Source organism: Rhipicephalus sanguineus, chromosome 4 (genome assembly GCF_013339695.2).
Source record: "Rhipicephalus sanguineus isolate Rsan-2018 chromosome 4, BIME_Rsan_1.4, whole genome shotgun sequence".
NCBI classification, from domain to species: domain Eukaryota; kingdom Metazoa; phylum Arthropoda; class Arachnida; order Ixodida; family Ixodidae; genus Rhipicephalus; species Rhipicephalus sanguineus.
The window spans coordinates 6,676,013-6,699,372 of NC_051179.1; the positions used below are offsets into that span (position 1 = coordinate 6,676,013).

At 50.0% G+C, this 23,360-nt stretch overlaps 1 protein-coding gene across 3 annotated transcripts in view; it reads left to right on the forward strand.

Annotated features, from left to right (window-relative positions):
• Positions 1-23,360, forward strand: part of LOC125757998 (endothelin-converting enzyme-like 1) — a 211,976-nt gene that overhangs the window by 146,019 nt on the left and 42,597 nt on the right. For 2 of the 3 annotated variants that reach the window (XM_049414394.1, XM_049414395.1), the window contains one exon: positions 12,877-12,947. The exons of the other annotated variant lie outside the window; for it this stretch is intronic. In XM_049414394.1, the coding sequence (XP_049270351.1) occupies positions 12,877-12,947 (71 nt within the window). The remainder of the gene's footprint in view (positions 1-12,876; positions 12,948-23,360) is intronic. 3 annotated transcript variants of the gene reach the window in all.

The window sequence follows — 23,360 nt, forward strand, 5'->3', positions numbered from 1 at the left end:
CGCTACCACGTTTTCCGCAGCGGCTTGGGGCAACTTCCTCGCCTTCGGAGAGCATGCGGATGACCATGCGGGAACCCTGGCGCTCGAACACGCCTCAGCTAGCGGGCCGCAGTCACAAAAATTAGTCCCGCACGGGCAGGGACTGTGAAGATGGTTTAAGAGGGGCGAGAGGTGAACAAAATGTAACCTAACGCTGCCATTTGAAACAGCGCACTTCCCATATCTCATATGTGGATAATTTCTCAAGTCTGAATTTGAGAAACATATCGGCACTGCTCTCAAGAATTACTAAAATCGGGACGACGATTCTGAAATATAGAGATTTTGTTCCGTGCTCCTGTTTCAACATGTGGTGACCGCATGGGGTGCGTCACGAAAAATATGCTTGAGGCCAGTGCCGCCTCTGCAGCTTATACCCGCACAAAGCGTTATTAATCGCAATAGGCTAGTAAATAATGTGAGTACCAGATTTAGCAAAGCCACAAACATGTTATTCCTTGTGAAGCCGTGGGCCGCGTGTTCGAGACCCTATCTGGGTGTTCAGTAATAAAGCTGAGTTAAGGGACTGTTGTTGCGCCAATGCACAGCGGCAGCCGAATTCGTGACGCTGTACCGGGTCTCGTTCCGTTCTTCGAACGCATGCGCGCGCGATGTCGCAAAATAGAAAACATGGCGACCACAAACGGAAGTGCCGTAATTCCTTACTTCTGTGCGATTTTCGGCCGCAGTTTTTTTGGACTTGTGCATTGCGATGGTTTTAGACGTTGCGCTTTCATCAGAACGGATCAGCAAGTGGTTCGGTGAAGACGATAGCATCTGCATCGCACCATTCTCGACAGCACCCGAGGTTCTGACGACAAGAATAGACGCGATAGCGTCACTTAATCCGTACATTACCACTATTCATTCGACATGTTTTTCTTTCGTCTTTACCCGGGGCCTACAACCGCTGTGAGGAGGATTTCGCTGACGCGGCGCGAACTCGTTTTCGCCTTATCTCAGATTCAACAAAACTGATTTTTAGAGCGCAGCTCTTAGGCGCCCGTACCTGCGTTACCAGGCGCCTGGTACCAGGTGCCCGTGCCAGGCGCCCGTACTGCATGTGTGGAATACCAGCAACCAGAGTACATTTCGAGATCTAAGAAACATAACCATGCCCACTAGTGTCTCGCACATTTTAATGTTTATCTGTGTTTAAGGAAATGCATTTATTCAAAGCCGTCCCACTACGCCCACCGCCTCTATGTCCCGCAGATATAAAAGTGTGTTGCAATGTTGACCAATGCAGTTTCGAGTAAATTTGGGTTATCTCTAAAACCAGACTGTGACCAGAAAAGCTGAGTTAGGTGTCTTTTTGTAGAGATGCAGGAAAATAAAAGAGCACCTATTTAAAAATGGGTTTTAGTGCAGTGATTCTTAGCAAACTTTTTTCTTTGGAGCGTTTGTTGTGAGCACTGATCCTGGCTTCCTTTTGCTTTGGCCGATGAGCAAAGTGCTCAGTGCGGCATATGGTTTCAGTTTTTTTTTTTTTTTTTTCACCCGGTGTCTAGTAGTATTGTTCACTCGAACTCGTCTAACGCCTTGAAGATATCACGCGGAATGCTTCAACGATGGAGCCTTGATCGACTAGCATTGCGGCAAAGCAGTGCGGCAAACATGGCATAGCAGTGCGGCAAAACATGGCAAGCTGTGGCAAGAAAAGTAGTCAAAATTGGTTCTTTCCTCGTGTGCTTTCAGTGATGAAGCCACCCCGGTGAGATAAACAAACGCAGCTGTATTTGGGTCCCGAGCTGTTTATTATGAGGAATACGGGGTGTGACGTACAAATTAACAGCATAAAGAATGCCGAAACAATAATAGCGTTGCTGAGGTAATGCTCATGCATATGCACTAACAAAAGCACGCCGACCGGGCGAAAGGGCTCCAAGTTATAAACATTGCAAAATCACTTACTTTGCAAAGCCGGGTGTTTCTTTATGTGGGCACCTTCAGCAGATATTGTTATCACCGCGAGGAAATTAAAACAAAAAAATCTTCGTTCTCCGCGCGGTGAGGCAACCGAAGCCCGGCAACAAGCACGTAACGCTCCAGGCATTCAATTCAAACACAATATTCCTGCGTCCGCTCAAGCATCAGGTACACAGGCACTTCCAATTTGCAACAACACTGCGAGAGGTGCGTGAAGTACTCCCTGCTTACTAAAATGGTCCAACTCCACGCTTGAAAACACAGACGTCTGTGCCTAACACCGGCACAGCGCTGCCGCCGCTAGACCCTTGCGCGAAAGTGGAACAGTCGCGTGTCGCCAACCGGCCTATCGAAGGGCGCGGCGGCTGGATCAAAACCTTTCTCTACTCTTGAAAGACAGAGGGGTTCAATCCACTTACGGAAAACAACCGCTAGCAGCTTTGAAATGGGACGCGCTGGCCACCATACGCCACCGCGCTGACATGGCACGAGCTGTTGGCGAATGCGGAACCGTGGAGAGCCGTCAGAGGAAAGGAGGGTGAAGATCAAAAAAAAAGAAAAATGTGACGTGCATGCGCCTTTGGTTTTGTTTCTAATTTACTTCTTAAGGTGCCCACGGACACGAGACAAATTGACCACAAGTGATTAGAACCGCCCAATAGACGTCAGACTCTGGAGTTTCCAAGACGTGTGGCGCCACCTGTCGGAGAAGTATTGAGTAGTGCATAGACCGACTCCCTCGCACAGTTTGCTATGGGACCAGGTGCAACTAGCGAGTGCGAAACAACGTTTGAGCTTAATATCGCGTGTGTTTGCGCATTTAACACACAGAACGAAAGCTGTGAATTGCTCTCCGCTAGTCGGACGCGCCGCCGTACCGTCGTGAAGTGCTTGCTGGATCACTCGCCAGAACGACGGCGAAAACAGCAGCAGACGAGACCCCTCCGCACGCTACGGAGAAACGCCGCAAAAGACGCACTGTTGCGTTGTGAATTTCCACGGACGTAAAAGACTGAACAACAACGTTCAGTTTTACCGATTTCCATAGTTGTCGTACGAAGAAGAAAGGCGAGAGCGCTGGATATGGGATGTTGCGAGCGTGTTCGGTAAGCGAAGTACTCGCGTTCTCCACAGCCGGTCGCATGAGAAAGTGTGATAATGTTGCTCTGCTGTTCTTTTGCGTAGCCCTGATGGAGAACCGTGGTAACCTTGACTATGAAGCTCAGCAGAGGCTCTGACCGCGGTGCTTGTCGTGTAACACGAAGTGAGCAGCTAGAGGCAGTCTGAAGACGCGTGATACGCACACCGCGACGAGTTGGTCGTCACAACACATCATCGCGGACGTACGTTTTGAAAGCTCAGAGTTCTGGTTCTAACTGGCTAACACGTGCGCCATACAAGTAAATCGCAGAATGTTGGTCGTGACCACCTTCAGGTTTGTTTCGCTCGTGTCCTCCGCGGTTGCCGTAGCTATCTCGGAGGCCACGGTTTTGCCTTTGGTTGTACCCCGCGAAAGTGGATGCACGTATCCTCATCCTCATTTGCAGTACACACAAACGGAAGACGACCATGAAGAGACCATTTCAGGATGCGTAATAAAACAGTCCAATGCACAGGAAGCGAGAGATGAATTTACGGAGAATGCAACTGCTAAGGCGAAAATCGCCGGGCCCATTCGTCCCTGATGAACGGAGTTTTGTACCACTGATCGTAAGATGCATAGCTAAGTAAATTGGTCGTGTATGTACTTTATCGCTGTGGCATTACGTATATACCCGATTTTAACGCATTTAGGCGCTAGAGAACGGATGTCGGAGGGCTTGCCTCGAATTCGATGTCGTGTGATGCTCGCTTGTACTTGCGAGTTGCAGCGCGCGGGAATAACTAAAACTTATTTTGCATTGTACTCGCAATTCGCTTTGATCAGTTTCCTTTGTTTCTGAAGTGTGGATTGGCGGAAGAAGCTTTCCAGGTCCTTGATTTTCAGGAAACGGCGCCTCGACCCCAACGAAAGAGGAGGGATATATTGTGGCCTATGCACATTCGCTTGCGGACGGCTCTCTTTGCACTACCCAGTTAGTGCCAGGGCTGCGATGAGGGCGCTGGTGGCGGTGTTTTTCGCAGCGCCACCTGGGCAGAGTCTGACGTCTATACGAGGCATCCCTCCCTTCTAGTCTTTTAGTGGTCTGGCTATCTGCTCCCGTGCTGCCCTCCTCAGGCATGCCTAAAAGAAAGAGACCCAGGAGTGTGTTTACTCGACGGTGTACACTAAACTCGCCATGCGAGAGAATAAAAGGAGAGACCGTTTCCTGCGAACCATGCGGGACAAAGGAGAATTGCATGGCTATGCGAAACTGTTGGCGCCTTTGTGGCATCATGAACAATAACATTTTCTTTTTGCTCTCCTGACGTAGATATAGGTCGCGCACGTACTTGTTTTGAAATTCTTTGTAAAAATTTATTGTGCTGATGGTATGCGTTTAACGTTGAGGCAGTAACGCGTTTATTAGAAGATTGCCACAGCTGAAGCGATCAGCGGTCCAAGCCGAGCAAGCGCGAGCACCAACAACAACCGTCCTCGTCGTCTTCTTTCGCTGGCGTTCTTGTCTGCGCCCTAACATGTTACAAATCACTCCCCCGCGGAAAAGGAGCCGTCCTGGCGACCTATGGAACAGGTACAACTGGTGGGTCATAGTGCGGCTTCAGTCGATCGACGTGCACAGTCTCGCGGCCGCGACGACGGCGGTCCGTAGATGATTGAACAGGCTCAACAATATAGTTGACGGGGGATGTTTGACGTAGGACGCGGTAGGGGCCTTCGTACTTAGGCAGTAGCTTTGTGGAAAGGCCAGGAGCAGAGGAGGGAACGCGAAGTCACACCAACGTTCCAGGCGAATATGACGGAGAAGGCAGGTTTTCGTCGTGACGGTCCTTCTGGTGCGCTTGATCTTGGGCGGTTAAAGAACGCGCGAGTTGCCTGCATTCCTCGGCATAATTGGCGACTTCAGATAGACTCGTGGATTCTGAAGCGTCCGGGCGGTACAGAAGAATGGTATCCATAAACGAGGAAGGTTCACGGCCGTAAAGAAGAAAGAATGGAGAGAATCCTATCGTAGACTGAGTGGCACTATTGTAAGCGTACGTAACAAAGGGTAGTATGCGGTCCCAGTTGGTGTGGTCAGCGGACACGTACATGGACAGCATGTCACCCAGTGTGCGGTTAAAGCGCTCAGTCATTCCGTTGGTTTGCGGATGGTACGCGCTGGTTGTCCGATGCACAACGTTGCATTCACGAAGGAGGGCTTGCACGGCTTCAGAGAGGAACGTACGTCCGCGGTCGCTGAGTAGCTCGCGAGGTGCGCCGTGGCGAAGAACGAGTTTTTGAAGAATGAATAAGCCGACTTCACGTGATGTGGCCTCTGGCAGCGCTGCAGTTTCAGCATAGCGTGTCAAGTGATCAATAGCGACAATCACCCAGCGGTTCCTGTCAGCTGTGTAGGGAAGGGGGCCATACAAGTCTATGCCGATGCGATCAAAGGGCCGGGAGGGACAAGGCAACGGCTGTAATGGTCCAGTGACTGTGTGCACTGGGCTCTTCCGGCGTTGACACTTGGAGCACGAGCGTACGTACTGTCGGACAAAGCGGTACATTCCACGCCAGTAGTACCGCAGGCGGAGGCGTGCGGCGTGGCCGCACTGGGGATCCGCGTGAAAGGAGGCGCAGATATCGGCCCGTAGCTGGCGAGGAATCACCAGCAGCCATTTGCGGCCCTCAGATAGGTAGTTGCGGCGGTACAGGAGCCCGTCGCGTACGGTGAAATGTTGAGCTGTGCGTCGCAGCGAACGAGTGGCGGTAGGCGATGATGGCTGAGACAGGAACTCCATGATAGAGACTATCCAAGGGTCCTGGCGCTGCTCAGATGGCACGTCAGCGTATGTAAGTGACGCAGAATCGTAGCTGGAAACAGACGCAGTTCCGTATTCATGGGGAAGAGGAGAGCGGGAAAGAGCGTCGGCATCTGAATGTCGGCGGCCTGACCTGTAGACGACACGGATATCGTAGTCTTGGAGACGTAATGCCCAACGAGCTAGACGACCAGATGGGTCTTTTAGTGACGATAACCAGCAGAGGGCGTGGTGATCAGTCACGACGTCAAATGGGCGGCCATATACGTAAGGTCGAAATTTTGTGATTGCCCACACGATGGCTAGACATTCCTTTTCTGTGACCGAATAATTCTCTTCAGCTCTGGTGAGAGTGCGACTGGCGTAAGAAACGACGTACTCGTCGAAGCCAGACTTGCGTTGAGCAAGAATAGCGCCAAGGCCGACTCCACTAGCATCCGTGTGGATTTCGGTAGGGGCATCTGGGTCAAAGTGGCGAAGAATCGGTGGTGATGTCAGTAGATGACGTAATCTCGCGAATGCGTCGTCGCAAGCGGAAGACCATGCCGTGACACCTTGGCTGTCAGCAAGTAGGCGTGTTAAAGGAGCCATTATGGACACGAAATTACGGACGAATCGCCGAAAATACGAGCATAGGCCTATGAAGCTCCGGCGTTCTTTCAGTGTTGACGGCTTGGGAAACTCGGCGACGGCGCGGAGCTTTGCCGGGTCGGGTAGAACACTGTCCTTGCTGACAACATGCCCCAAGATGGTGAGCTTCCGGGCGGCAAAATGGCACTTTTTCAAATTCAGTTGTAGCCCAGCATGCGTGAGGCATTCCAGGACACTTGCGAGGCGCAGAATAAGGGTATCGAAGTCCTTTGAAAAAACGACGACGTCGTCCAGATAGCAAAGGCACGTCTGCCACTTGAGACCTCGAAGTATGTTGTCCATAAGACGCTCGAAAGTGGCAGGGGCGTTGCAAAGGCCGAACGGCATCACGTTAAACTCGTACAAGCCATCGGGAGTCACGAACGCAGCTTTGGGGCGATCAGCTTCATCCATAGGTACCTGCCAGTAACCTGATCGAAGATCCAGCGATGAAAAGAACTCCGCCCCTTGCAAACAGTCGAGAGCGTCGTAGATTCTGGGGAGCGGATAAACATCTTTGCGTGTGATCTTGTTAAGGCGCCTATAATCAACACAGAATCGGATGCTACCGTCCTTCTACCGTCTGTAGTCAAAAGACGTCCGAAAGCGGTCGAGGAGCTTCAAAAGTTGGGTCCGTTGAGCAACAGGAAGGTCCGGATCAATTGATGGAAGGAAGGCGTCCAGGGAGGATGCGTCGGATGTGGTAACGGAATTGACACTGTCGACGTGGAGGCTTGTCGTGCGATCGGGCATTTGACTGGCGCAAACAAAATCAATGTCCTCAAGTCGGCCCATACATTCTCCGCGAAATAATGTGGCTGGGACCGAAAGCAGATTCGTCACATAAATGGTTGCGCAAGAGTCTATGATCGTGAGAAGAGCAAAGGGAAGAATGAAGTTCTTGCGAGAGGCAAAGTCTGCTGATGGCGTACATGGCGCTAGAGAAGGGAGCATAGTCGCAGGAGATCGGCACAGGAACAGAAGACAAAGGTGGAAAGTCCGTGTCCGCGGCGACGAGGACACGAGAAGAAGAAGACTTGCAAGAATCGACTTCGGCGATCGCTGATAATTCTAGCTCGGCATGGGCGCAATCAACAACGGCATGATGTGTGGAAAGGAAGTCCCAGCCTAATATGACGTCGTGTGAGCAGTGCGAAAAGACAACGAATTCGACCACATAGAAAACGTCCTGAAGGAGTAGCCGAGCCGTGCACGTCATAGAAGGCCTTACGTGATCCGCGGTTGCCGTGCGCAGGGAGACACCAGAAAGCGGAATCGTAATTTTTTTTAACTTGCGGCACATTGCTTCACTCAATACAGATACAGCAGCTCCAGCATCGACTAATGATTGCACGGCAACACCATCAACATACACAGAGATTTCGTTGGCAGGTAGAGAACGAGGCCTTGTAGAGTTCGACAGCGGCGCAGTTCTTGCCTCCGGAACTGCGATGGTCAGTTTTCCGTTTGGGCGGGTGGTGGTCGACGAACCATGGGTGAAAGCGAACGTCGCCGCGGGGAGGGCGATCGACGTGGGTTGAAGTCACGGCGGTTCGATGAAGGGGCGTCCGAAGTAGCGTGTGGAGGCATTGACTGTGGTGGCTCTGGGCGGACGTAGCTGTAGCTGTCATCAATGGTACCTGGACGAGGGACGCGCCGGCGACAGAACCGCTCAACATGGCCGGGTAGATAACAGTAGTAGCAGATTGGCCGGTTATCCGAAGTGCGCCAAGGGTTACTGGAAGGCGTTGCAGGACGGCGATAAAGAGGAACGTGCGGACCTGCCGGCGCCCGCGTTGCGTAAAAGGCGTTTGTTTGGGGAGCAGTGTCCGCGATGGGTGGCAGCGCATGTGACTGCCTTCTCACGACGTCAGCGTAGGTGAGGGGCGCGGATACAGGCGGTGGCTGGTACGTGGGCGGAAGTGCCTCGGAGACTTGCTCTTCGATGGTTTGTCGCAGCGACGAAGTCAGCCCATGAGTATTGCCGGGGAGCAAGGGCGCAAGAGACAATTGGTGAGCCACCTCCTCTCGGATAAACTGCTGAATCTGCTGTGTCAAGACCGCCGGGTCCGATGATATGGCGCCAACGGTCGCTGCTGACGTGCTGGTCGTGTCCGAACTAGGACGTCGCGTGGAAATGCGCTGCTTTCGCAACTCATCGTAGCTCTGGCAGTGCTGAATGACGTCTGCAACTGTTTCAGTGTTTTTCGCCACAAGCATGTGGAACGCATCGTCCTCAATGCCCTTCAATGTGTCCTTGACTTTGTCGGCTTCGGACATGACAGGGTTGAAGCGGCGGCAGAGGCCTACGACGTCCTCAATATACGAAGTGAAGCATTCGCCAGCCAGTTGGGCGCGATCACGCAAGCGCTGTTCTGCGCGGAGCTTGCGCACGGTTGGTCGGCCGAATACGTCCGCGAAGGTCGTTTTGAAAGAGGCCCAGTTGGAAATCTCAGCCTCGTGGTTGTTCAACCAGAGTTCCGCTACTCCTCTCAGGTAGAAGTGGACGCGGCCAAGTTTGTCGTTGTCATCCCACATGTTGTTGACACTCACTCGTTTATAAGAAGAGAGCCAGTCCTCGACGTCTTGCTCATCAGTACCGCTGAAAATGACGGGGTCCCGCTCTCTTGGAACACCGGGACAGCGGGCAGCTTGGGGTGTGGTAGCATTCGGCGGTGTAACATCGGTCGGCATTGTTGAAGGGGAAAGTAGAGTCCGGCTGCGGAGTTCCAGGATGGAGAACAGAACCAGCACTCTCCACCACTTGATGGTATGCGTTTAACGTTGAGGCAGTAACGCGTTTATTAGAAGATTGCCACAGCTGAAGCGATCAGCGGTCCAAGCCGAGCAAGCGCGAGCACCAACAACAACCGTCCTCGTCGTCTTCTTTCGCTGGCGTTCTTGTCTGCGCCATACCATGTTACAGTGCCTATATTTATGACGTTGGAGACCTAAAGCGTTGTTTTGCCTGCCTATTTTGGCGGCTAAAATGCGTTTTTAGAGCCTAAAAATCGGGTCTCTAGTCATCACTAAGGTATGCGGCGAGGCAGTGGCGTAGGCAGAATGTTTTCCCCGAGGGGGGGGGGGGGGGGTCACGCCGTTGATCTGGATCTTGCGTGGGGTCCGGGCAGGTAAGCGTGGTCGAGTGTCATTTTGTGCTCTGTATCCCATGGCAGAAAAATATTTCAGAGGGGGTGGGCACGGGCCAGGTGTGTGTCCCCCCTCTTTGCTACGCCACTGCGGCGAGGGCGTCCACCGATACCGCATATTGAAATAAAAGCGCTGCATGAACGGCGGCCTGTCTGCAGAGGCTGTTGTGGAGCGCGCCCACGCGCTGCCTTCCGCAGTCTCCCGGTTAGCGAGGCAGTCGCGCCTCAACTTATCATAAGATCTCACAAAATGACGACGCCTAAACAGCTGCGCTCAAAATTCGCATTAGGCACTATCGTAATCGTCGGTAAATTTTTTACGTTACGTTAATAATAATAATAATAATATTATTATTATTATTAATAATAATAATAATAAAAATAATAATAATAAATGTGGGTTTTTACGTGCCACAACGAGCACGTGAATATGGGGCACACCGTAGTGGAGGGCTCCGGAAATTTGGACCATCTGGCGTTCTTTAAAGTGCAATGTCATCGCGCAGTACACGGGCCTCTAGCATATCGCCTCCATCGAAATGCCACCACCGCAGCCTAGATCGAACTGGCGACTTCTAGGTCAGCAGCCGAGCACCTTGAAGGGGCCCTGCAATATTTTTCCATGTAACCATCGAATGGCTTCATTAAATGGGGTCTATTGCCTCACGAACGGACCGCCACAAAAAAATTTTCAACATAGGTCAAGTACGAGCGGAGTGGAGATTTGCCGCGCACGCTGTTCCGACGAGCCCGCTGGAAGCTAAGTAGGGAGGAATGCACTCTTTCTTCTAACGCGCGGCTTACTTTCAGTGTAGTGCGCGCAGGCACGTGGCGGCCTCACGCGATAACTATGCAGCGTCCGGTGATCACATCAGACCTAAATGGTCTGGGTATATGGCGCGATCATTTGAGTATATCGCATCATTTGTGGAAGGCACGATTTCCAGTGTGCTTTGAGAATTAATTGTAAATTAGAGACCGCGTGCCACGCTATAATGTTTGGCTCGCGTGTTCTCAGGAGCTTCGAGTATACCTATCGGCAGCGTTTTCTGACCATGCTGAAAAAGTGTTGCTGGGTCCCTTTAAGCACGTCACAAGATATTGATAATTGAGGAAATAAGAAAGTAGCCAAAAATTAGCCAAGCAGCCGAGTCGTTTTTGCTGCCGCCACCGCCATAAAAATGCAGCCAAATTGGCGCAATGTAGGCAAACCTGGCAACCCTGGCCAAGAGCCCCTTCAGAAGGAAGTCCGCTAAACAAAATGAAAAGGCAGATTTGGCAGAGTAAGTAGTACATTGAAAAACAGCAACACGCAATAGGGAGTTTTCGAATAGGGGTCGCTTTGGGGCCCCAAAGAAATAGCATCGAGGCCACTGCGCATGCGCGTGACCCAAACAGCGTTTGGATTTTGCGTTAGGGACGATATTTCTCGAATTTAGAGAGAGCCCAAAACCTGCTCCACAAGCTTTCCGTCAAGCAAACGTGACGGCACCCACTGAAGCGAAGGCTCTTGGCCCAGGCTAGAGTGACCTCAAATAGGAGGAGGGTCGAAAGCACCGCAGTCTCTACTCGAAAACTCTTAGCTCCTGCTTGGGCGCTGAGCCGTGCCCCCACGACGGGAGGCAGAAAGTAGCGGCCCTTTTCATTTCTTCTTTCACGAACCACTCTCTCTCTCTCTCCTGCTTGACCCAAAGCGAGCACACGCAAAGGCAGTTGGGGCCCCTATTCAAAAACTCCCTATTATTTGGTACTTGACCACTACTCGAGAGTTAGCTGCTGGCAACATATGCAGGCGATAGTCAATTTATGAAGCAGCACATAACATTCGAAGGAAAGCGTGTTACTCAACGGTCAGTTGAAATAAGCCAACAACACAACTTTTTTTTTTTCATCGCGAATACAATGCCTAGCAGTAAGATAATGTCACTGAAAACAGGGTGTCCTGCCGGGTACACTGTCATGCCGGGTTTGGCTCCGTGTGGCGTGCAGCCGCTGTGTCGCAAGACGAAGTTCAGCAAACGTTCAGCAGTCCCACTTCACCATCTGGACCCTTTTAGGCTCACCAATCGGGTCACAAAGTTCACAACGGTCCATTCATTTTTCCGAAACGAAATGCCAAAACAGAGCCATAAGCAAAGCCACAAGTGCGTTCCGAAGCCGTAAGCACGAAGATTAGGTAAATCCGTGTACTACCCATCATTACAGTAACGAAGCAACAGATGTTTAGTGTGTTCCAGTTCTTATGTTGGCTATAGTTATTCCCATAGGACGACGATCACAAGGCCCGCCAAGGAATCGGGGGGCCTCTGCCCACCAGCGCGTGGCGCCGGGAGGTCAGATAAACGGAGCAGCTTGTAGAGGATGTACAACTGCTGACAGTGACGAAGCAACAGATGTTCAGTGTGTACAAATTATTATGTCGACTACAGTTTTTCCCATAGATTGACGATCGCGAGGCCCGCCAAGGAATCGGCTGGGTAAACATCGCTAAATGTGTATCCGACATGTTGTCAATTCTCGAACCGAGTAGAATAGTGGGGCCTATACCAGGGGTCTCAAGATCACCTCAGATAGTGGGCCGCAGTCCCAAAATTTAGTACCGCACGAGCCGGGACAGTGAGGATGGTTTAAGCCATCTTATTTCAAATGGCAGCGTAAGGTGAACAAAATGTCATCTAGCGCTGCCATCTGAAACAACGCATTTCCGATATGTGGATCATTTCTGAAGGCGATTTGGCGTCCTAATTCGAGAAACATATCGGTACTGCTCTCCAGAATTACTCAAATCCGGACGACGATTCTGAAATTAGGGATTTTTTTCCGCAGTCACGTCTCAACACGTGCTGACCGCGTAGGATGCCTGACGAAATCAAAATGCTTGAGACCAGTCCCGTCTCTGTAGCTTACCCGCACAAAGTGTTATTAATCGTAATGGGCGAGTAAACAGTACCAGCTTTAACAATGTCACAAACATGTTATTCCTTGTGAAGCCACGGGCCGCTAGCGAAACATTCGTGGGCCGCGAGTTTGAGACCCGTGTTGTATACTATACACAATGTCATCTCGTGAAAGATTGTGCTCGGTGGCGTACAGAAGGCGACCAAACTGTGCGCCATAACAAGTAGGGCCAAATTACACGCGTACTACATTCGCATGTGTGTAGGCATGTTCTTTGTAGATAGTCTCGCTTTCTGATCCGAAGGAGAACATTTCTCTTGGACAGAGCTGGTGTCATACTCGGCGTCGCACTTACGAATACATCGAGGACGTCAATCTGCCGCCACCCGAACTCAGGTGAGAGCTACCTGCAAGTCATTACATTCACGAGATCACGACGTAAGCGTACATCTATATCAATGCTGCAATGTAATCGTAAAGCCCATGAAATTTATGCTATACATTGTGCTTCAACGACCATCCCTTGTGTTGTATACTTTGTGGGAATCTAGAGTTACTGTATATGCTATACAGTAACTCTATGGAAATCGAGAGCGCCCTCCCCTCTGGCGCCTCATTCCCCAACTAGCGCGTGTGCCCATAGAATAACGAACCTGTTTAGAGAAGGGAAACTGTAGCTTTGACAACGGTACGAAAAATAAGCAGCGGCAGCGCATGGAACTACCCATCGCACCCAAGAAATGACGCTGCGCAAGCAGGAAGCGGAAGCGAAAACTGCTCTGTGTTGCTTGTTTTTCCGCAAAAAGAAATGGCCGCCTTCGCGGGTTTTTTTTTTTTTACGTATTCTGTGCACATGCGCCGGCGCTGCGAAAGAGGACGGGGCTCGTGTAGGGCAACATGTGGCTCGTACTCCTTCGCCCGCTTGTTTGAAAGGGGTACTGACTCAAAAAAATCACAGCATATCCACGGAGTGAATGATGATGAGTGGGCGAAGCTGCGGAGGTTCATCGGTAAACCGTGAATCTTCCGTGCATTCTGCCCAGTACATCATCACCGACGTGAGATCGGGCGCGTTTATACTAAAGGTTCGATGAGTTATGACGACTTGCAGCTCACTTTAATTTTACATGTACGCTGTGAATTTTAATTGTTTAGAAAACCATTGCTTTAGAAAAATGTGGCGTCTTTCGTTAAGCAGCTGGCGTCTTTTCGTTTTGCTTTAGAAACATCTGGCGTTCTTTCGTTTTGCTTTTACAAAACATCTGGCGTCTTTCGTTGGTTTATTTCATCAATCAACGGCGTTTTGAACAAAATTTTTATTGTTTAATCACGCACAGGAGAAATCTCACCAGGCACTACCTTGAAGGTAAACAATGGCTGCTAATGGGAATGAGAGACAGAAGAAGTCGGCTTTTAGCTAACACTTACACTTCTACTTCTACTAACGTTTCCTACTGGAACATGCCAATGGCTGCTAATGGGGAATGAGAGACAGAAGAATTCGGCTTTTAGTTAACGCGCACGCTGCGAATTTTTTATTGTTCAACAACGCACAGGAAAAATCTCCCACCGGCACCACCTTGGAGGTCAAAGCGTAAGACTTGTTATGGACTACGACTACTACTACTACTACTACTACGACGACGACGACTACGAGGGACGAACGGGTGCCGCCTTAAGGAGCTTCGCCCCTAAAATGTTGGCCTCGCGTTTCTTTCTTTCTTTTTTGCTGAAATGTGTTGCTGGGGGCCTGTTAGTCATAACACGGCACAATGTTTGCTGTAGCGCGCGACAGATAAATAATTACAGGCTCCTCATTACCGTCCAGTCTCAGTTTCGGTTTGAGAGAGCGCCAAAAACGACAAGCCGCCGGGTGCAACTATCACCACCTAGCGAGTGAAACGCTCGCCCACGTCAGCACACAAAACCGTAACGCACTTCCGCGTGGTCCGCATCCTCTGCTCGCGTTCGCACGCTTGTCGCACGCGCTGCGCGACGTCATCGCCGTCATAGTCCTCGTTGTTGTCTTCGTTCTCATCATCGTTCTCATCGACGTTTTCAACTTTCAACGCGTGCGCCGCGGCAACAGATTCACGAACAGCCGCCGAAAAGTAGTCTGCTGGCGCAACGGCAAGCATGGCAAAAGAGAAATGGTGACTATGACATCGTCATAACTTGTTCTACCCGCCAACGTTGGTACCGGCTGCAGCGTGGTGACGTCGGGGAAGTAGGGGGTCACTTCGGGTCACATTTCGAGGGTGTAAATGCCGCGTGGTGTGGCGTATAGCGCTGGATCGCGCACGCCAACTTCAAAATTGACATAAAATACCTTCCCAGCTATATTCGCTGTTGATATTTTGCAGATGATATACGTATGTTCGCGGGAATCGACCATGCAGGCTGTCTCGGCCGCGAAATTTTGTGTCAGTACACAGGGGCGTAGGCAGAAATTTTTTTCGGGGGTGAGGGGGGGGGGGCACCTCCTTGATCTGAAGTGGGGGCCGGTCAGGCAGATGGGGTCGAGCGCCAATTTTAGGTTCTTTGTGCCATGACAAAAATAATTTCTTGAGGGGGGGGGGAGGCGGCACGGGCCCGGTGTGCCAGCCCCTGGCTACGCCCCTGTCAGTACCCATTTAAGCACGTTTGCACGCCCAGCAGCATGCCTCAGCGCTCTTCAGAATACTGTGCTGGTGTGTACTAGGTTTACATGAAACCGAAGGTCATGTGCTGGCATCAGTACCACGGCCGCTCGATCCTCTGTGCTGGGTGCCTCAACATGGCGGCCACCGTGATCAGAGAGAGTCAATGCAGGTGTAGTGCCTAATATACTGGCTAGTGTGCTGAGCGCGCGCTTTGGCGTGGCCACCGCGCTGATGCCTTCCCACAGTCACCGCATGGCGGCGCTGCGACTCGCTACGGTCTAGAGTTACTGTATATGCTACCTTTCATATACAGTAACTCTACTACGGTCCATCGCGCGTCGGCGGCTCCTGCGCTTGCAGCTGTGTAGCACGGCGCTTTCTGCTGCGAATACAGTGTTCGTTCTTTTATTGCGATAGCAACTATATGGACAGTCTCGACTGGATTTTGCCGTCGCCGTCGCCGCCGTCATGCACCGTATATGTATAGGTATGTATATTTATATGAAAGTCCCAAAGAAAAATAATTCAGAAAAATGCTTCCGAAGCGCGGAATCGAACCAGCGACCTCTCGTTCCGCAGAGCGTGGCGGTAACCACTACGCCAGAAAGCACAGATCCTTCAGGTAGCTAACGGCGAGCGTTATATACACACTTTTTACCGCTGGCAGGACTCAGAGACGGCAGGCGCTTATAAGCGTTTCTTCATTACCAGCGAAGCGAGATGGCGCGAGGAGCGCGACGGGCGGATATAAAAGTCATCGGCGACCTCGCTCGCTTCTTATATTTGCGCAGGGGGAACCTTGCCCTTCCGCTGTCTGCTCGCGCGGTTTTCTCGTGATGAGGGGAAGAGGGATGTTTCGAGCTTTCACCGTGATGTTCGCGCTCATTTTACGGAGAGTACGAAAGTACTGAAGGGACGCCGCTAAATGAACAAACTGAACATGAGCGCGAACTATCAAGTGTCACAGCTCGACACTTGAAGCACGCTAGTTTCCTTCGCTGCTTCGGCCGCCTTTGCAACAGGAGCGCTGTTCAAACTGAGAGTATCGATTGGCGAGCCTCACTTCGTATAGCATTAGTTTCTTGCTATCGCATTCATTGCTTCGCCATTGCGGCGAAACTGTGACTTTTTTAACACACTCGTCAAAACACTCGATCGGAAGAAGGAAATCGTAGCGCCAAATTATTGCCCGCAGAGAATCCTCAACTGCTTGGGCACCAAAACGGCGGAGTGTTTCACACGTACCTCACGTCGTCTGCTAGTTTTCGCGACTCTGTGCTTCACCACCAACCAAAGCGAAGTAGAAAAGTCACAATTAATATACTACGACACACCCAACCTGCCAGTTGAAAACAATCAGCTAAGGTTGACACATTACACTCAAGAAATCGTGTCGTAAAGATGGCTCACGGCGATTGCGATCGCGATCGAGTCCGACGCGGATTATTCGCTGCTTCACTTGAACATTCGCTGGCGATTTTACTCGCAGCAGCAGGGTGCTTTCAAGGGCCGGTTGGTACATCTTATTCCGTTGAAAACAGCGCGAAGACGGGACGAAGGAACAGCGCTTGTGTTTGTTCCTTAGATCGTTTTTGCCTATGTTCAACGCAGCGATTTTACTTGATCCAGTCAACTGCAATTCGCACCTCTCAGTCGTGGCCATATTTCATTATACTACAGCGGCGCATCACACTCGGTATGATGCACCATCATGGACTTGCAGAGTGTATCATGCGCCGAGGTGGTCGGATCGGTGGCTACGATAATTCTCGCGAGCAGATATTTGACCCGGAGCGGGTCAACAGTAATCGCAAGTTCCCGTGTAACGCTGGTATTACACAAATACACTAACATTGCTTGCAGACATTATGACACTAGTTTTTGAACTTTGTTCGCTTTCACAAACAGGATGAATTTTGCTCATCCAGTGGTGCAGATATCAGCATAGGCCCCATATTTTCGGATCGGTTGTTTCGATGTTTCTGCAGTTCAGCCGTGCATACTGCATTGTTGTACTACATGAGGAAGTCTAGTTAACAGAGCGTCGTTTATACGTAAATGTAGGGTGGAGTGGGGTCACTTTCACTGTTCTGCGTTTTCCACCATGGCATCCGTATTTTCTAGACCACATGCGATGAACACTAGCCAGTCTGAATAGGATTCACTCTCATGCATTTTATTTGAAAGGCACTGCTCACTTCACAAAAAAACATTACGAATGTGCCTGGAGCTTGAATTTCATTTTAACAGAAGGCAATTAAGTGCAAGGAAACCGAACAGGGGTCATTAGTCAAGATAGACATCTCAGTTAGATAATTTCATTAGTCAGCAGTGTGATTGGCTGAAATATTGCCTGAAAAAATCAACTGCAAGGCACCTTTTTGAATATGGGCTCTTGTATTTAACCGCATTGAACTAACAGTTTAAGGCCCGTGTTCTAAAACGCTCCTTGCCTCAGTCATGGGGCTTTAACTGCTTGAGGGCGCCTTATCACATATTCTGGAACGCTCCTTACTCAGGTTCCCTCACTGAGGCCCTCCTTGAAGCTCCCTCAAGTTAAGGTAGCGCTAGGGCTACCTTCAGGCCTCCCTACCTTGCTACTTGTACTGAAAGGGCGCTTCTCTGCAGTACTTTATCAGCGACAGTGCGTCGATTTCTCATTTTCGATCGATGCCTTGCACTTCTGCAACAGCTCGCTGTAGTATCCTCGTCGTTATTGGAAAATTGCTTGCCGGGCGTCTTCTCTAACGTGCGCCTGAACGGCTGTCAAAATTGCTCGTTGACATTGTACAGCGCGAAGAGGACAAGGCATTTTGCAGGAATAGAGAAAAAAGAAGAGTCAAGGAATGCGAAACGGTAGGCCCCCTCATCGCCCAACGTTCGTGCTCGCGTCAGGAATTAGTTTTTGCCTGGATGAGGCTAACGATGGCTTCTTATGCATGAGCATTCTTCACATGCCGTGCGGGCTGCTTTCACAATGAAGCAGGTGCGGTCGTCCGGGTAAGAGAAAATCACATTGGTCTTAGCAAACACAGGGGTGCAGCCGCATGCGCTACAATGTATGCCCATGAAACCCTCCTTTCCTTTTCTGTGGATTATCTCAGCCACTGAGATTAGTAACCCGTCGTGGTACAGGCGAGTGACCTGTGCCTGGATGTTGGCGCCTACTCTGTGGCAGCATGCTTATTTTAATGCGTTGGAGAAGCAGGCCCGAACAATAATCCTTTGGCAAGTTTACTGTGCGAAGGTGAGAACAGTAGGATTGCTTGTACGAGCCTGGTTCATATTTCCAGCAAATATGATCACGGGTGAATTCGAGCTTAAGGTCAAGGAAGCCGAGAGGAATCCTCGAAGGGAATATCGCGTGTTATGACGAGGAGCGATACACATTCTTCAAATATTCCGACGTTTGTGACAACTCAGAATGCAACTCCGAGGCACTACACTCTAAGACTACTAAGGAATTGTTCACATATATCTGAATGCTTTCAGGACTTGCGTTCCTGGGAACCGCTGCTGTAAGACTATCTCGTTTTGCAAAAAAAAGCAGGTCTATCCACCTTATTCTTGCTTGAAGACTGATGTTTAGTCAGTATTTCACACGTAAAGCAGTGTACACGTTATTATTCATCACTCTTAAAAAAAAATGAAGTGACCCTCTTTCCTTTAAGGGAGAAACGGCGATGTCCCCAATGTTCGTCTTCAAATGGAGAAACCGTTCCTCCCTTTTCAATGGAGAAACCGTCAAAATCAAGATGGCTGACGCCAAGCCAGTGAAGCGAGCAATAGATTTAGGCCTAGCGAGCGCATCGATTCTCGACTGATAAAGAGTATGCGGCACTGGCAGTCACAAAAAACGGTCCCGCTGAGCTTAATATCGAACGCTATGACAATAAAATCAAGCAGACAAACCTGTAGTGATGAGAACCTCGCGAAACAGAACGACGGAACTCGTACGTTTCGCTCGGCCAGCGAGACGGCGTTCACTTTAAAAGAGACGGATACTGCAAAGGGGCTCTACCCGGAGACTGTACGTTAGGCTTGCTTTCTTTATTTGTCGAAGCATCACACGATCACACGGTGTAGCGACGTTATCCACGCGTTTGTGCCTCCAAAATGTACATTCTGTCGCATCAAAACAATCCCGGCGCAGCAGAGCATAGTTTCGATAGATAGATGTTCAACTTCATATAAGTAGGTGGAGCTGTGAGAGCGCCGCGGCCGCGAAGTAGGTGGTAGCTGGCGCCATCTAGAGGGATTAAACAATACTAAAAAAAACGTTGTTTCTGACTGAGGCGGCCTACGTTGATACTGCACACGGCATTTCGGGGAGGTAGGCCCATTCATTGATTACTCAAGGACACCGGAAAGTTGATACGCACACGTTCACTAGGCAGACACATAGTACGCACATTCAATTCAATACATACACAATTCATTCGCATGTATAAAACCTACAACACAAACAATTCACTACAGACGCATACGTACAAACGTTTACACATACCCCTCTAAGAAGCGCTGGCCCTTATATAGTCACTGAATTACAGTGGACCATGGTGGCACAAAGATGCGTCATTTTTCTTCAACTCTTTACGACTTCATGGCTGCGTCACAATATACGCCGACATTATCAAATAGTAGCTATGGCTTAGCCAAGCGCACCAGTTAATCTAAAGCCGCATAATAATGAACAATATAATTACAGAGAGTTGATTAAGTTAGTGCGAAAACGACCATTTGAGAACCGTTCATACAATTCCGACGACATTTTGAAGTAGCGCCATCTTCCGACAGCGGCCACAGATGAAATTTCTCTCTCTGATTTCTTTATTTTCAATAGTTACTGTGTGAGGGCGCAACATCGGCAACATAGTTCAGATTCCGTCGCTTTCGTCGCGTCTACTTCGTTGAGTGGTTTGGCGTTGACATCTGTTCACATTCTATTTATGCGTTGACCACAAGTATGACGATGGGCCATGGATTCTTTCAACTGCTGGCCCTTCAGTGACAATGCTTCTGATGCGGTACGGCCGTCTCATTTGTGTATGCGTACGTTACAACGCTGGTCGTGCGAAGAAACAAGACAAGATGGCCTCGCACCGGACGGTGGTCTTTCGAGAGCGATGTCAGTGGCTCTTGGCGTCGCGGCAGCTCGATTACTTGAGTAGAGAAACTGGCACTACACCGCGCGAATTATGGAAAAGAACGCTACCCACACTGCGTGTTCTGTAATATTTCAGTACGCTGTACCTACATGCTGCTCTGCTACTGTTACGTCACGGTATTCGCCTGGCGTGTGAAATTGCGGTCATTGTGCGACAACTGTGTAGTTGTCGTTGTGGCGGTGGTTTGTCTTGCGTTGGATTTGGAATACTCATTTCACAAAGGTGAGTGAGAGTGTTAGTGATTACCTACTGTGCACAGCTGTCATTAGAAGCGCATTTTGTGTTGAGTTTCGCACGCCAAAGCAAAATCCTGAGAACGAGAGATACATACTGCACGCGTGCATAAGTCCGTCTTAACTCTCAGTGATGGCATGCGTATTCCAAAACGCATGTGATTGAGAATTTTGGCTTAATTTACAGAAGTCATTGACTTATTTTTCAGATATGTGCAATTATGATGCAGGTTAACGTTAAAATGCGGCCACGGCGGCCACACTTCAATGGGGGCGAAAGGCAAAGAACACCCATGTGCTTATGTTCGGGTGCACGTTAAAGAACCCCAGTTGATCGAAATTAATCCGCAGTCCCACACTACGGCGTGCCTCATAATCATACGGTGGTTTCGACACGTCAAACTCCAGCAATTATATGTTATCGTACTTTCACGCATGCACTGTCCAGTGGTATCACGTTTGCTAAAATGTTGTAAAAATTAACCTTCATGCTTCTTTATATTGCTTGTTGTATTGATAAGTGCTATAAGTGCTGTGTAAAACTAAAAACGCGTGCTCTAGCCAAGTATGTCAACGCCGAAAAAAATTGAATTATTGGTGTACAGTCTAAGGTGTTTATTAAAACGACTGTTTTGTGAAGCGGGACTTACTGTATCTATGACAAGCAGATCGTGCGCAAACGTATACAAACAACACGAGACACACGGAAGTATGCGGCGCATCGCGCACACGCCAAGCCTATAAAAAAAAGAAAAAGAAAACGCCACACACGTTACTCAACACATAGAACAAAAACAATGAACGTCACTCGTGTGTTGCTCGCATCACTCCTAGGTACAAGTAATTGCACACGACTGGCCGAGATCGGTAGCACTGGATAGTCTGGTCTGAGGCTGCCGAGTGAGCGCGAAAGGGCAGCCGCTCTCCGCAGCACGGAATCACGATGTAACTCGGCGTGCGCACGCGCGCGCGCGCAAGTGTTGAGGAGAAACGTTTCTCCCTTGGCGCTTGCCGCAAGAGGGCGCGACGAGTAAATCGTCCGCAAAGGAGAAAGTCGCGGCTCCGAAGGAGGAACGGAGCCCGTTGCTCCATTCTCGCTTAGTGTGATCGTTATGCCTAAAAAGATTCCTTATTCTTGCTTGAAAACGGACGTTTATTCCGTATTACACAAGGTACTCTCGATCCCAGACTTGTGAAACACGCGCCTTACCTTACTGACTACTGAGGCGGCCCTTAGGAAAGGAAGGTTGAAGGAAGCTTTCAGAATACGCTGGCTCCCTCAAGGACCGCCTTAAGATAAGGAGGCATGAAAGGTAAGGAAATGGTCTGAGGTAAGGGGCGTTTCAGAATACGGGCCTAAGGTGGGGTGAGACTTCCTTTTCTAAAAGATTCACTTTGGGGATTTAAAAATTCCCTGATACGGCATTTTTTATCTTTCAGAAAATACATCACATTTGGGCACTGACACATCACATCACATTTGGGCATTGACACAATAAGCTGTGTCAGGCAAAGAACTCGTCTCTGTTCCCACTGGCCTGAAGCCCGCCGTGGTCGCGACTCAACGCGAACCACGGGGTCCAGCTCTGACAGTTAGGGCTGCTGTGTAGCCTCTTCTAGCCTCTCTAGTAGCGCTAGTAGCGAGTAACTACACTCCTCTAGTGCGTGGTGTGATCTGTAGCGCATCCTCTTACGTCGCGCCCCGGAACCGGCGCCTGCGGCATCGCAAGGAACCAAAATTGTAGAGCGCGCGCAGGAAGAACCGAGAGCTACAACATCTGGTTAGGAACTGTTTATTCGTTTCCCAAAAGCGCGAGCAGGCGCGCAGGGCGATGCGAAAGGGAAAGAGGAGAAATAGGAGAGAAGGAGCGCGGTTCGAGTTGTCCCCTCTTCCCCGCGCCCCCGGACCGGCGGCGGCGGCTTAGCAAGAGAGTTTTTATTTTGTTTCCTTGCGATGCCGCAGGCGCCGGTTCCGGGGCGCGACGTAAGAGGATGCGCTACAGATCCAAAGACGGGACAGTTTCGCACGGGCAGATCCGTTTGTTGCAAAGTAACCCCTATTATGGTGCCATACCTACTGATTTTCTTGGCTACCTACTGATTCCCGGATGAAAAGAAAAATCTACTAACTTTTACCGAGTTCCTAGATTTCTCACCTTTTGTTTCAGTAGCAACATCTGACTCCTCTCCCGACCCCCTCTCATGCGCAGCCGGCGTCTGCCGAAATATTCTTCCCAACTTATACTCCGTTTCACACATCAGCTGCAACGCTGCGGAAGCTACGCGAGAAGTTCGGTCAGCAAAATGTATCGCTCCGCGTGTCTCGTGGTCGGTTTCTGTCGCTGTAAACGCTCGCGCGAGCCTCGGCGTGACGCGTCGCGACTGCCTGCAAAAACAAAATACCAAAGACCGCAAACAACAAGACGCTAAGCCGTCCAGCAGTATAATAGCAACCGTGTAAGAGGGTTTGTTTATTTGTAAGGCAAAAAAAACTGCTCATTTATTACTCAGCCTAAAAACGAAAAGAAAATATATTCCGGGCGGTAAAAACATTCAAACTATTTCTTAATGCGACCTCATCTGCTGCAGGCAGTCTCGCAAGCCTCCATAGCGTTGCACCTGATGTGTTTAACAAAGTATAGAAGATTCACAAAGCCACGCACGTTTAAGCAGGTTTAAAGGAGCCCTGCAACACTTTTTCAAGCAGCCCAGCCATGGAATGGCTTCACTGAAGGAAGTTATTGCCTCACGAATCGAACGCCGCAA